We start from the raw sequence: 15,656 nt of genomic DNA, 5'->3' as shown, positions 1-15,656 counted from the left end.
GGTGGAAACCTGTTCCACGAATCAGGCACCATGGCATACTTCTCTATCACTCGCGTCCGACGTAGTCATTTCTATTGAGAGCTTCTTGATTTATTGAACCTCGAGAGCCTATCGTCGTGCTGCCATCAGTGACAAATGCCTCGCTCTCCTACATGCGACTCGTTATCATTTCAAGTAGGTCAGTGCTTCCATGTATTTACGGCGCTTAGTTTCTTCGCTGATTAGTTTCCCACTATATTGGATTTAATAACACGATTTTTTTCTGTTCTAGATCTAACCACGTGTTTCATTATATTTATGCCGCTCTGATAAATTCCGCCATGTACGAAGTCCATTCATTAATCTACATCGTCCGCACTGCTGTGCTAATAAAAGGAAAGTAATTGTGTGGTCATTATCCTGTTGTGGTCACCTTTCACTCAAACTGCGTGTAGTGGTCGTCGCTTTCAATAGTTTTGCGTGAGCGTTATTACCCATGGCGGCTGAATAGCGCTGCTACGTACGTGCCTTGCTGTGGTCAGAGAATGTAGTGTTGCAATGACTACGTCTTCTATAATAAACATCTGTCTACCTGTAAAACTTCCCGAACACTTATCACTCTCCATTCCCTATGTACGCATGTGCGCAACTGACTTGTGAGAAAACGAAAATGTCTTGAGGCCAAAGCCTGGAAATTTGTACATGCAATTTTATTATGTTGTGCAAGTTTCTTTGATACTATTGCACGTGGGCGCGCTGGATTTGCTCCCAGTTTTACTGGTAACAAACAACTAACAATAAGATGAGTTATATGGGCTATGGAGGTCGCCGGCCAGGCGGAATACGGTCCGGGCGGATGATATATGCTTCTTTATGTTTATTTCTCCCATTGTCCTGGTCACATTTCCGGCTGGATTGAGTGTCTTTTGTTTACTTTATAGTGCTTGCTAGCCTATTTGATGTCATCTCTAATGAGCGAATGTCCCAGTCAACCACTGCATATTGAAACGATTTGGTGGTACCCGATGAATTTGTTTTCTTCGCTACCGTCGCACAAGAAATGTTTTCCGTGAGAAACTGTCGTAAATTTGCCTGAATGAGTAAGCTAAACGAACTTGGCTAATTTGAAAATATATTGAACTGAGGATATGATACATCCTTTGAGAATAAATTATATCATACTGCAGTTACAAAATTGGTAACAAAATCAGTTAATGAAGATTCGTAGCGAATTTATAATTTGATTCCAATCATCATGTGAACATACGATCTCTCAAGACAAGTCCTATTTGTAATAAATCGTAGTCATATTACTGCTGGTATTTTTTTACAATTTTAATCAGTTACGTATTGTTTGAAAACAATTTGTTATCTTCATGTGCAATTAGTATGCAGTGATAATGCTAGATTTTAGACGTAGCCTGAAAACTCATTCCGGAAATATCTATTTTTATACACTGCATAGCTGGACAAATTCAGATGTAGGTGCTATTCTGACGCGTTAATTTTTAATCATTTTTTATTTGCTGATATAAGTTACATTTACAGTGTGTCATGTGTTGATATGGACGCTTTTGTCTTCCAGGTACGTACCTTAGCTGCACTGCCCCACGTTCAGTTCAGTTCAACGAGCTAAACGACTTGTCTCGGCAACGGAACGGTGAAGTATCATGAATTAATGTGCTTCATTTTTACATCGCGGAATTGCGGAGGGATTTATTCCTTTTTCTCGACGAAGCAGTGCACCTATTGTCTTTGTATTATGGTAGAGATTGGTGCAGCGTTAGCCATATATTCTTACTTCTAGCATGTTTCGGCTACAAGTTATAACATGTAATAGTTGTAACTCAAAACATTTATTTGTTACCGCTTTTAACAAGTAAAGTTACACATTCTTAATGTGCATTGTTATAGCTTCTAACATTTGGTCGTTCCATAGATTTGGCTGGTAATCTATGAGTTCTGAACGTATGGTCGAGCTGGTAATCTTTCCAATGAAATAATGGCGATTGTTGCGATTTTTTGGCATTCTATTTTTTGCACATTCCTGGCTTAAGAGGTTGCTTTGCGAGTATCATAATATTTTTCATGGATTTTATGGCTACAGCGGTCCTCTATTGACTCCATGTGTTTTTGTCAATATTTTTTACTAAAAATCGTGTGTAGAATCGAAATTCTCAAAACCTTTACCTGCCACTTGGCTGTTGAAATTGCCACTCTATAGTATTACATTGACGCTAAAATTATAAGCGCGATATACATAACCGATTGGATTAGTTTCTCGAACGTCATTAGCGTTTGTATATTTTTTGCCTACCCAGGCCATTGCTGATTACCCTGACGTAGCTTTAGCCATCTCAGTGCCAACCCCAACAAGACCTGCCAAACGTGCCTTGCTTCTGTGTTTGCTGCCCCTGTTCGTGCTATCTTCCCGATGATCACAAGTTTTATCAAGCAAACGCGTATCCTGTGCCATGCGCGCCAATATATGTTCACACATTCACCAGGGCCGTTCAACTTCAAATGATTCGATAGAAAAAAACCCTACAGTTTAATAGCGGTAAATGATTCCAGTTAAACGATATAGAATTTGTCTTGGTTTTCCATATTTTTCGTTTATAATGGTATAGAATAATTGCAATAATAAACAATCTTTCCTCTGAATTACAAAAACGTAAATATCTAGTGTGGTCTTGAGTAAATAAGAGGTTCAGACAATTAAGCTGTCTGCTTGAGGGAAATAGGAATAATCAGTTACATATTTGTGAACTTGTGTTTGAAACTTTGTGAACATGGACGCTATTTACGCGCGTATTCTCAATATTATCTGTGCAGGGATATAACCTGGATCTGAAATTTTGTGGTAGCGTTGAAATAAAGTGGTCGAATAATGAGACATTGCAAAACAGGGAGGGCAGGTATGAATAAAAATTTTAATTTTACTTTTCTTAATCTCACTTTCATTCAGAAGTATACAAAAATATTTTCTTAAAACTTCGAAACATAGTACGTTTAATTGGAATTATGTGTTGCATGTCTGTCTAAACGCGGGTCATTCTTTTATTAAATATTCTTTAGTTAAAGAATTAACATTTAAATTCGTGATAGTACACGGGACAAAAGGATTATCAAATCTGACGGATTATCTGTCGTGGGTATTGTCAGTTGTGTTCTTTAGTTTTAAATGCATGGAGAGGTGAAGCGGAATCGCTTTATTTTGTCGACCCATTCATGACTCCCGACTTCCTTTTTGTTTAACTCTTGGCGACCGTGAGGTTTGTCCCTCTGAATAATACCTTGTATGTCAAAGTATTATACATTATGTATAATACCTTCACTGGTAATAAGGGAACAATATTTAATTGCTGCCTAATTGCTCCCTTATTACCAGACTAAACTTGCTGCTTATCAACCAATTGCATGATCAATCAATGATCGGTATGAATCTTATTCATAAATTTCGAATTATTATGTTTGATATCCTACCGTATCTTGACCCTCTTTTTATCAACCCATTTCCACTATTTTGTAAGTGTTCTTCTCAATAATGGCGATGATCTTCGTAAAGTTTCGCTCGAGAACATCGTGTGATCACATGAAGATCAGAGAAGTTGCTGGCATGTGACTGCGACTGAGGTCGTGGTGTTCACGCGGTTGTTGTGTGGTGGATCCCCAATGGTGTTATTTATATTGCCAATGTTGTCAGAGATCAATTACGTCTTCATTGGGTGTTTGTCGCAGTGTAACCGCAACGCCAAACTCAACTTCCTAGTTTACTCAAACCAGCGCTAGATGTATTTTTAGACTCAGCGATGAAATTAAATATCTTACGCGTCACGCATCGACATTACCCAACACCATATAAATGTCTCTTATATCATCTATCTTGACAAATTTACTTTCTTATTTGTTAACTGTCAGTTTAAGTTCGTAAGAACTTACCATGTTTACAAGCACTAAAAGAATAATAGTGAAATTATCCGCGTTAGTTTCACATGGCTCGCGCGACTGGCTGACGCCACGGCGCCGATGTTCGGGAGCTCGAGCTTCGATGGGACGTGTCGTACAAATTCTCGCGAGTGCTGCAACGCAAGAAACTTTCCTGTTATCTGTGCAGTTGCTATTTGTGTTGTCTCATGACCTGATATTTTAGGTAAGATCCTCACTTGAGATATAAGTGAGTGTTTCTTGTCTATAATCAATTTACTCCTTGACGGAATTAATACGCTATTTAAGTGTTCACGTGAAGTCCTATACAGACATTGATTTACTTATAGCGAATTGTTCCGTAGTCGTTTACCTCCATAGAGTGGTTGTGTTAAAAGCATTGAACATTTCCTGGGCACTTACTTGATTCCCACATCCATTGATCTGTTTTTAATTTTGTCATAAATTGTAAGTCGGTGTCTGAAGGAAGAAGTGAGAGGTGTTATATAGGTTCTCGTTATTGGCTGGGGTTTGATGTAGTCTTGGTCACGGATCGCCTCGCAGGAGCCGTGTATGGCGAGCTGCTGACGCGGTCTTGGCTGGTTATGGCGGTGCTAGCGAGGTACAACCTGACGCCAACGGTGTCTACTCCCTACCATTGTCTAGCTTCTAAGGGCATCAGTCTTGTCACATTTGTGTGGTGTACGTGCCAAAAGATTCTTTACATCGGCTACAATGAAGCTCACCTCGTTGTCTGAGTTCTACATCGAGTACCCGAGGTATTAGATCGAACGATCTGGATTTGCGCTGTTGCGGCTAAAACTCACTAGTAAACATGAAATAGATTTGTGCTGATCTCTTTCTAATATAAGCAGTATTATGTTATAGGATACTAAGCTATTCTGTTCTCTGTTCAGGTGATAAAATTTATATACATATTTTTTTCAAATAAATTCCGACGATTGTCTACATGTCTAAGTCCTTTCGAAATTTGAATTCATCGATCGAAATATTGATGCAAACGCGTGTTAAGTGATGTTTTCCTCAAGCTGCATTTGGCTGCACGTGCCAGGCCACGCGTTTTAAGTGCTTGTGGATCTCTCGACTTATCAGGGCGGCGCCGTGAGTACCCTGCGCTGTTGCTCGGTGTAACGTCTGTATTGATAGCGTCCATGCTTTAACTTTACAGTTGCTATGCGTTTTCTCTGATGTCCATTAACCTGGCAGGTCAACAATATCATGATCTACTGCTTGACAGTACCTATTTCACTGTAGCATGTATGCCATATAAAATTTGATGGAGAAGAATTAGTGCTCGATCGTATGAATGTGTACCTTGTGAACCTTGATGCTGATCATTAATGCTGGGACTTATCGAAAGCGCTTTTATATAGGAGAAGTTTGAAATTTTTAAGCAGGTTGGCTTTTTTATTTATCTCGCATTGTGTTTCGTCGAAGTATGAATTGTGGGCCTGTAAAAGAATGGAAGATAGAAGTTATCGTTGAATTGTACACATCTAAAATCTTTTTTTTTTTCTGAAATAGTGCGTAGTCTTAATAAAATAGAATTAAGCATGGTTGGATAAATTGGCCCTCCTCCTTTACTTGAGGAAGCCTGCTCAGCGTTCCAATAATAAGTTTATTTTTTACGTACATTCTGTGGAGAAATAGCACCGTGCTGACGAGTTTCTGATGTAAAATGACCTCACAATTTCTCTAGTATTTATTCATTATTCAATCGCGTATTTATTCTTTGACTATATATTAACCGATTGCAATGTTTTGTGCATACTGATCGTTTAAATTGCACGCACGTCAGCAACTATTAACCTCTTAATTGAAGACTCTCTATTATTATACCGTAGCTTACCAAATATATTAAGCTGCCGAGAAATTGAGATTGTTAATCCTGACCTTACAATCTGCTATGTTGTCCTTGTTTATTTGTATTGCGTTTAATTTGAGCACTGGGAGTGCAGAGCGCTTCTTGGCAAAGCCACCCGTCACTTCCTGTGCTTTTTCTCTTGTCTATTGCTGGGCTTTTTATCCTTGCAACCATCAGCGCTACCGCCACATGCATGCTGTGTGCGCGTCATCGTTCTGCTGCATGCACTCGTGTTGCATTCATATGTTGCTCCTCGTATCTCGTCACTTATCGTTGCTGTAAGCCATGCTATGAGACTACTTTCTGTCTCTTTGATAACTGAGAAAACATATTTTCTATGTTTGAGAACTGAGAACATATTTTTTCCAACGCTGTGTTCAGCATTGAATACATTGAATACAGTCATGATTAAATGCAAATGAGATTAGAATTCTTGCTAGCAATTATCATGAATGATGATGAGTGTAATTCTCATCCCCGTGTTGAGTATCAAAGGATACTTTCTGTCTAACCGTGAGACATAATTTAACATATTTTTTCTCATCTTAAGCAAATTATTGTTACTGTTTATGCTCGCAGTGAATAATTATAGTCGCCTTTACAAATGACTCCTAAAACCTATATGGACAATTCTTGCAGCCATTAAAAACAGTTTCGCTGATCTGATCTATTTTAGTTTTACAGGCATACATGCAATACTGACCGTGCAATGCCACACTCTTAATGTGTTGGTGATCGCCTTCGGTATCACTGCTGCGGCGGCACTGTTCAGGGCTCAGTCTTGGCCGTGCCTCAGTAGTGATGCTGTCGTGCATCTGTAGTCACCCTGCGTGCATTTAACTCCTAACTTAATTAAGTAGTAGTCAACTATGCTCATCTAGGTCAACTCACTTGACTAATCTGCTCATGAAAACGTGCTCAGAACTTGTTTAGAGATTTACTTGGAATTTTTTAGGCGAAAGAATTCTCAGTGCGATAAAGTTTGTAGAAATTTTTAGGCTGCTATCTGCTCTTTTTATTCGAGGAATGAGAGTATCATCATTTTATTAGGCACAATTCTTTCATAATTCTTTTTAGAATTTGATGGAACCTTCTTGTGTTACTTCTTATCGCGTCTAAATAGATTAATTATTGGTAAAATCCTATGCTCGTTGATGCAAATCGATATATTATGCTTCTCAAGTCAAAATAGTGCTGGAAGGAAAATTTCGGCAATTTGTGTTTGAATTAAATTCATTTCGTGAACCAATGACATTGATTATTCATACGGGCGTGGGGTTGTGTAAGGCTATTGCAGCTTGTGGTGCTTCGATAAGCTTATCGCTTGGCCTGCGTGGGCCGATCGGAAGGCGTGAAGTGAGTGTGATCGGGCGAAGTTTGTTTACCTCCCATCGAGCTGTATGGAGAGTCGTCGCCAGGTGTACCGCGGAGAGCAACTGCCCTCAACTCCGGACACAACTCCTACCAGGGGATTTCTGGCGAATATTGTGGGTAGAAAAAAAGCGTCGTATTCCGTGACACCTCCTCCAGTTCGCAAAGCTACGAGGCCGGCTTTGCTTCAGCCAACAGACCTCAACTTCCGCAATGCAGCTTCTTGTCCGCTACTACCGAGGCCTGTTAGAGCCGTACCTTGCTCTTCTCCGTCATCTCCCTCTTCTGTGATCGAACATCGTGCAGGAAAAATATCTCCGGCTCCATTTGCTTCTCAGGAAGTTTGTGACAATCAAATAAAGGTCATCAGTGATAAAGGAAACAAGATTCCACTCGTAATAGTGGATTCTACAAAGTGTTCAGACATACAAACGGGAAGCTGTTTAAATTCATATGTTGACAACCATGTAGAATTACGAAAACAAGAAGATTATAATCCCGATCACAGATGGTCACATCACCGCCGTAGTGCTTCCATGTCACCCGGTGACTGCAAACCGTCCGAGTCGCCGCTGAGGTCCATCATTCCTAAGGGAATATCTTCCCTGCAGCGCCCCCTGGCTGGCGTAGATGCCTTGATACGAGCATCATGTACGTCCATGCTTGTGACCGAACACCCGCGATTTCAGAGGTCCTCTACGTGGATTTCACCTCCAACTATCCTGCAAAGCTCCAACCCATTAATCCAGAATGCCATTTTTCCATGCAGTACGGCTTCTGGAGCTTCTGCGTACTCGGTACAAGTCAAAAACACTAGCGAAGCCCCCAGCAGCGTGCCTGTTGATGAGGGATCTCTGCCTCGTCTTGCTGAAGGAAAGAGGTTCTCGCTGCTTCAGAGGAGTCACAGCTACACCAACAGGCCGCCCGTTACCCCCAACCACGCCAGCGCGAATGATTCGACTTTTAATTACAATTCGTCCAGCCTAGGAAGGCCTGTGAAGCAGAAGCATAACTTGTCCTTGCAGGAGAATGTGCAGCAGTACAAAAACTGGCTCAAAGGTACGCATTACGTCCGTGAGCGTCGCCTTGTCCTGCCTGCATTTCATTTCCGTTCCTTGCAATAACAATCAAGTCTCTGTGACGCTTGAGTCTTGGCAGTTGTGCCTCGCCTTGTGTCACGTTTGTTGCTCTAGTGCTCGAAGTGGATCTAAAACAATCGCATGGATATGTAGTGTGCTTCACTCACTTCGAATCATTTCCAGTTGAACTGTGACTAAGTCATCAACTGATTATTCCTTTTGCAGCAAGTAACTAACATTAATCAATTGAGCTTTTCTTCGTGTGGTTCGCATATTCTAACTTTGGAATTTTATGCATTTTAAAATGATCGTTAGCGTGCGAATTTTACGGTTCAATTCAACAAAGCTTCATTTCTTCGTTAGCGTGCGGATTTTATGGTTCAATTCAACAAAGCTTCATTTCTTCATTCAGGAATTCAAAGACCGTCACAAAAATATCTTGTATCCCATCAATCGCGATGAGATTGATGAGATACAAGTCTACATGAGATGAGATGTCGACCAGTCTACAGAATTTTATGTGTCCATTTAATTTCTGTCCATCACACATACGGAATATTTAAGGTCAAAATAATGAAACGACCAAAAGCACCGAATGTGCGTTCCAACGCAGTCACCCCAGCATTTTTCTGAGACGGTGAATTTTCTTTCACTTGGTGGATTCTTCGAAAATGTATTTGAATTAGGTAGGGAAGCCAAAGAAAACTATATATTTCTGCATTCTGTATCAAATGTTCATCAACATCTGTGTATAGGGTAACACATGTAGGAACAATTATGTGCCACTGACATATGTGCTTAGGTTTGATCCAAAGTAATTTGTTCGTATCAATTTACTCTTTAACCCTCAGCCTTGATCCTATAGTGTGTAATGCTCACCATTGGAGCTTAAATACCTGTTACCTACTATTACTAACTGGCCCATTGGGCATTGGGGAGGTCATGACGTAATTCGAATGGAAGAGAGCAAAGTGCATGCTCACATATAAAGAGAATATGCATGAAGTTGTATAGGGCTGCTCTTATGTTCACTTTATAATTCGCTTGTTGATGTGCTTACTATAATCTGTACTAATAGTTGATTACCAAATTTAATTGATCTGCGTTATACTCGTTTTTTAATCAATCCTAAACTCCCCTTTGATGAGTGCAGATATCACCGCCCTCCAAAAAAATGTTCATAATTCAATGCTGGAGGCGATGCGTTTATCATAAATTATGAGGTATTAATGTTAGACTATGAAGGATCATTGTCCTGCAGGGCCGCATCACTTATTCAGTTCGTGATATTGACGTGCACGATAAGCTGCTCTGCGTGACGCTGCATCTTGAGAGACTGCCTGCCAATCGCACTTGTTCACTCAGTATCACCTTTGGAGATTTGGAAATGCTCAATTGATGCTAGTACTATCTATTTATTTAATTATTTGCTTTACATGTGTGCAGTTTTTCCTCCTTGAATTCACTTCCAATTTCATCATTTTGTGTGACTTGGTTAATGGAAGCATGTCCAATTCTTCTAACAACATTTTGCATGATTATTTTAGTGCATAACTTGTTGATTATGATCATGTCTCATATTTGTCCATTACCCGTGAGACCTCCTTCAGGTGCCTCTTCTAAATACTTTACAAGAAGTCTGCTTTTAAGGTATATGCCGTATTACCGGTTCGTTTATCCTCGCATTGACTGCGTTGTGCACTGGCTGACCTTTAGTGACTACGTCGTGACTCCGTCGATGCTTTGGCTAAGAACAGCCGTAATTGCTTAGCATGCGTCTCAATTAAATAACCTGTCCGCGCATTGTGGGTGGCCGTTGACGCGAATTGGCCTGTGTGGTTTTCTATAGTCTCAGGGCTGTGCTTTGGCTGGTTTATATCCATGCTGCATCAGGTTGTAATTTGATAAATTAATTTGGAAAATTACATTATTTCTGATAGTATAAATTCTGTGTGTTATGGGAGGAATAGTTGATAAATTATTTTCATTCAGAATGAGAGCTGTTTCTTGCTCAGATGAAAATTCTAGACCGATTTCATCTTTTTGTATATTTTCTTACTTTTACATTGATTTTTTCTTTGAATGGCGATACCCTGAAAATTTTAATCAAGAATTATTCAATTTATGACGGTACGATTTAAATTTTAGGTCTTCGGAAACCAAGAGCATCCTTTGTGCGCCTCACTTTGGCACCCATGAATAGCGTTCTTATGAACCAAATCGACCCGCGACTGGCAGGTTTTTTCTCATGTCTATTTGCTGTGAAGCGTGGGCGTGTGCGACGCAGACCAGGGCATAGCATGGGCTCGAGTTCATCAGCGGTCAGTGGCATGCAAGGTGCCCGCGTTCTGCGACTTAATGCATGTGAAGCCATCGATTACTAACTCCTTTAATGCTCCGCACGTGCATGTCCATCATTTTGTGTTCATCGATAGTGGAACACGAGTTCATCATATACCACAATGCAACGTGAATAACAATAATGATTGTTTCTTGTCAACACTTCGATTTTGCCTCTCTTCTATTCATTTTGCCTCAAGTTCCGTATTGATCTTTTGTTGACGAATATGCTTTGTGTATCTCGCAAGTAATTTTTAAATCTTTGCATCTTGAATGAAATTTGAATTTCCAAAGTACTTTTTATATCTTAAATGTATATTCTAGGCCGATATTTTTGCTCCCATAATTAAATTGTATGAATAATTGGTAAAATTTTGTATTTTTCGTGCAATATTTTTTATGCAAGCATGTTGACTATTGAGCCTACGCAGCCGCTAAAGAAATGAGTCGCATTTTTTTACCCCAATGAAAGCTCTTTTCTCGCCAATATCTGTCACCTGATGTTATTTGCAGCCGAATCAAGGTCTTCGATTCGACAAACGCGTCTAACAGATTTAAGGAGTTTTGGACAAGTTACGCCTAAAATCCTTAATGCTATTCTTATCGGTATTGTGGAATTGACCCGAGCAGTAAATATTCCATCTTCTCCATTTAGGGTCAAGGTTTATCTTACGTCCTGCAGGTCTCGTCCTCCCACGCTTTCTCACTCTCAAGTCAATATTAATTATAAAAGCTGGCGCTCGTCGGCCCTGCGTTTGCTTGACTAGGCCGAGGTGATGGTTTTTAATGCATCAAATTATTCGACAGGATATGAACTTATTTAAATGAAATACACATGATCGAATGATCACGTCAGATGCAATGTGTGTGCTTGAGCCTGTTGCCAGTCCAGAGAATTCTATTTATGCAAGGTTTTATTTGTTATGCCGACATCAACTTTTGTACTATTCGAAAAACCGGCACTGATTTAAGCGAATATGGTAGTTTGCAGCAATTATCGATTGCTCCTTGTATGTCATGATTAGGTGATCAACGTATTGATTGATAACCCAGAGATGTTCCTAAGGATGCTCAACTTTCGGCTAATTGGTTTAATCCAAGTCTTGGATAGTCTGGTACCCCGTTAATATTTCATGCTTTCTTCCCTGGCGGATCTCAAAACAAAAATTCTGTTAATGTATTTAGTTCATTTTTGAAACTTGTTCAGGTTCACTTGGTTGATCTGATTGCAAATGCCTAGTTAAGAATCCAGTCCTGCATCTCATCTACATAGCTACCCAAAATAAGTTTAATTACTGATAGATATGCGCCAATAATTGACTGTTGAATGTGCGCTTCTCTCATGTATCATGTCTGGAGGGTACAGAGCGTGTCTGGTTCTAGTCCGCCTTCTCTGATGTTATTCAGACGTGGTCACGTGAGCCCGTGGCGGGAGTGGCCCGTGACTGACACTCACGTCTGCCAGAGCGCTGCTTTCTGTCAGACCATCGCCCCTCTTTGCCCGTCGAGACTTCTTATTGCTTTTTAATGATACTTATTGAGATGTCGCGAATATTATGTGTGTGCTGGTATGATGCATGGTTCAAAAATCACTTGTAATGCTCTGTACCCAATCATTGTACCTACTTCTTACTGTAGGTACTGTACTCGCTCTCACTTTGCCAGAGCATAAATGCATGTGTCATGTCCAGTCATGAATCCGTTTAATTGTGAGCGCCAGGTCCGTGGGAACGGCCAGCGGATCTGCCACTGTGGCTTGATAGGACGGACGACGCGACGCATTTGTTTGCAGCATTTCCACCTAAGACGTACGTCATTGCTCTGCTGTCATATGAATCGTTCATATTCAATCTTGGATTGATGAAACGCATCAGAAAAAAAAACAAGGGGGAGAAGTTCAAAATCTCGACGTACCTGTAACGCACTTCGTCGGGATGTGTTTTTAGTGTTAACTGCACGCGGTGAATTAAATACAATGATCTATAGTAATTTTACCTATATTTCTATAAGCAATCTAAACAATGCTGCATGATTCTCACTTGCCCTTTGGCGATGAAATAAACTTAGATTTTAAAAATATTTTTTCCTACCGGTATCTCCTATTTTTTATGGATCCCAGACCATCGGAAAAATGCTCGTACTCGCAAGTTACATAATAATTCAATTAAGGAAGCTTCGCCTCACGAGAAAGCTTCTCTGCACGCCATTCGCTCTCACTCGACGTGACTGAGATGATCGAGAGCGTCTCAGCGTGAGTTCTTGACAGGAAGCGAGCGTTTCTTCTGTTGATTTACGTGCGATGTGTTACAGCGTGTCTTGTTTCCGGTAGTAGCGAGGATTGTGTTATAGGACCGCTACTTACGACGTCTTCTCACGTCGGTACGTCGGTGTTCCCACACGCCTCGTGCTTTCTTGGCCAGATCATGCATGTCTATCGAAGGTAGTCGGGAATTACCCATGATGGTCTGTATTCATGATGGTCTGTATTCATGATGGTCTATTTAGGTTATTCGTGTTTAATGCATTTATTTATATTCATGTTTGATTTTTTTAATGAAAAAAGCTAATTAAGATCAATGCATTGCTTTCTCATACCATGCAGATCCCATATATAATGCCAAATTACATCTACATCGGTAGGTGTTTCAATAAAAAAACAACAATTTTACATGGTATGATAATATTTTTATGATGGAGAAGGTATGATGTCACGCGTTTAATCAGTCTCGTGCTCTCTTTAATTGTGATTTAAACCTTGAAAGACCGTTCATTTTTTCTGGTATACGATTTTTTTCACTTTCTGTCAGGTGTTTTTTATGAGGCACACTTAAGTAGGTCTCATCCGCCTTCGTGCATGTTCATACTTTTTTATATGTGGCAAGACGGCGATGGAAGTTTTCATTTGGAACGATCGCTCCACATCTCGCGTGAGGAATTTTGCGCCGCACTACCGCGCTACAAAGCTAGCTAGCATATCTTCATATTTTTCGTTGTTGGACTCCTGACCGGCCAGCTGAACGTGCGACGGCCTTTCTGCGTAATTTGTAAGTGGCTTCCAACGCGACGAGGGAAAGTGGGACTTCGTTCTTTAGTGATATGGGACGAAAGTTTATAATTTCTTGTGTTTTTTTATCTCGAATTTTATATCGTGAAGCAGTGAGCTATGAACAGCACAGATGGGACGTTGCTGTTTTTGACTAAATTTCGAAATGCTACTTGAAGATTTCATTCTTCAGCGGACCCTAGGAAGGGAAAAAACCTTTGACCGTTACTGGAATACTCAGATGTCTCTATCGCATATTTAGGTTCATGTAAAATATCCAGATTGACAGCCTGGTGCAGGAATAATGCTATTACTTTTAGAACCATTCTTGCATATAGCAAGGCCTGACAGACCAAAAATAACTGGCTGGTGCTAGACTATCGCTTTAACTTTAGAGTTATTCCTGCATATTACAGGGCCCAGCAAACCCACATAGACTTGCTGGTGCTTGGGTACGTTATTATTTTTAGCGTTATTTCTGCAAATTACATGACCCAGCAGAGTATAAGTAAAGGCCGCTGCTGAACGGAATCTAAGCTGAAGGCACTGGGATCTTCACTCTTCAGTGTGCCACTGGAGCTGCTAGTGAGAGTACGTGTGTGTCTCGTGTGTTGGTCCACCCTGAATGGTGATGCTCTGACTACGCTCTGTGTACAGATAGAGCTATTAGACCGTGTTATACATCGGTGTTATAATTCTAAAAGATAATTGATTGCTTGATATCAATGTTGAACTCTAATTTTATTCCTAAAATTAGTGGAGTCTTGAAAATTTTTTCTAGTTTCAAAATCAAAAACTGAAGTTAAATTCAAAAACTGAATGGGTCTTCTTGAATAATTAGTAATTTGAAGCTTTTCGAAAAATACTATTCTGAAAACCCCCAACGGACTTAAGTTTTGTGTTATTATCGTACTATTTGACGCCAATATTATTCCAGCGCCAGTTTTAATCTTAGGATGTTTTCGCTTTTGGTTTTTTATTTGTTATCAATTAACTTAGAAGTGTTGATTTTTCAAAATCTTTCTTCTAATGCCGATTTCCTCTATGTATTTGGTTTACTATTTTTGGCAAGTAGTATTTTTACTTTCTTTCATTGGACTCAGATTACCGCATGGCACGAAGGCATTGTACATTTTTTAATTGGTTTTTCGAGCTACATTTCCCCCCATTATTTTTTAAACATTTCAATTTTCATCAAACGATGATCGTTTTTACTTACATTTACGTAAAAATACCCACTGATAACACCAGCCCGGCAAGCAATAAGATATTTATCGCCCTATGGTAAGCCAGCTTCCATAACGTCAAGTCTGGTGGCGCTAATTTATGTCACAAGCAAAGGACCTTCAGAGCTGAAGCTCTCGCGTGCGCGTACGTTGCTGCGACGAATGATGTGTTGGATGCGTGCTTCACTTGTTGCTGAGGCGCGCGATCTCGCGATATATTTTCGCAACAAATTCTGAATGCATGCGATTATGTGTGAATGTTACTCTTGACATTAAACAATACACAAGTGTAACCCATTGATGTCCGTACAATCCGTTTGTTTTGCTGATGATGCCTTCACATTGCTGGTGTTGTGTTATGTGTTATGCATGCACTTGTATCCGTGGAACTATCCGAGTGTCCACACACCGCCGATTTAGACTAATAACCGTTACATAATTATTCTTCTGAAGAACGTTGATACCCTTAACTCCAAGTTACGGTCGAGTTTCTCGTGATTTTTGGCACGCTGGAAAGCACGAGCCTTTATGTTCGTTTCTGCTAAGATTGACGATTCAGTGCAAAAAATTCCAAGAATCTGATGTGTCACCGCGTTGGTATCAGGAGTGATGACGTAATACTCTCCAGTGATGGGGGGAGATGGGGGCAATGTGGAGGTCGATGGGTCATTGGGGGGCAATGAAGAGTCACGTCTGTGCTGCTCATTGATTCTCATGTGAATGAGGATACAGTCTTCTGGTTCAAGTCCCTAATTTAAAAATGTTCTGGAAGTGTGTTCCGGATCACTGTGAGGGGGGTATAAAAG

General features: G+C 40.2%; 1 protein-coding gene across 11 annotated transcripts in view; it reads left to right on the top strand.

Annotated features, from left to right (window-relative positions):
- LOC108672797 (guanine nucleotide-releasing factor 2) overlaps positions 1 to 15,656 on the top strand; it is a 77,254-nt gene that overhangs the window by 37,275 nt on the left and 24,323 nt on the right. For 5 of the 11 annotated variants that reach the window (XM_047882961.1, XM_047882964.1, XM_047882963.1 and 2 more), the window contains exon 1: positions 6,625 to 8,221. The exons of 4 other annotated variants lie outside the window; for them this stretch is intronic. In XM_047882961.1, coding sequence (XP_047738917.1) covers positions 7,192 to 8,221 — 1,030 coding nt within the window. In that variant the 5' untranslated portion in view covers positions 6,625 to 7,191. Of the gene's footprint in view, positions 1 to 1,604; positions 1,640 to 6,624; positions 8,222 to 15,656 lie in introns of those variants that run through there. 2 more of the 11 variants (XM_047882967.1, XM_047882965.1) reach the window with 2 other exon arrangements.

Source organism: Hyalella azteca, unplaced genomic scaffold (genome assembly GCF_000764305.2).
Source record: "Hyalella azteca isolate HAZT.00-mixed unplaced genomic scaffold, Hazt_2.0.2 contig11709, whole genome shotgun sequence".
NCBI classification, from domain to species: domain Eukaryota; kingdom Metazoa; phylum Arthropoda; class Malacostraca; order Amphipoda; family Hyalellidae; genus Hyalella; species Hyalella azteca.
Note: the sequence above shows the minus strand (reverse complement) of the source record. Positions and strands in the feature narration are given on the sequence as shown.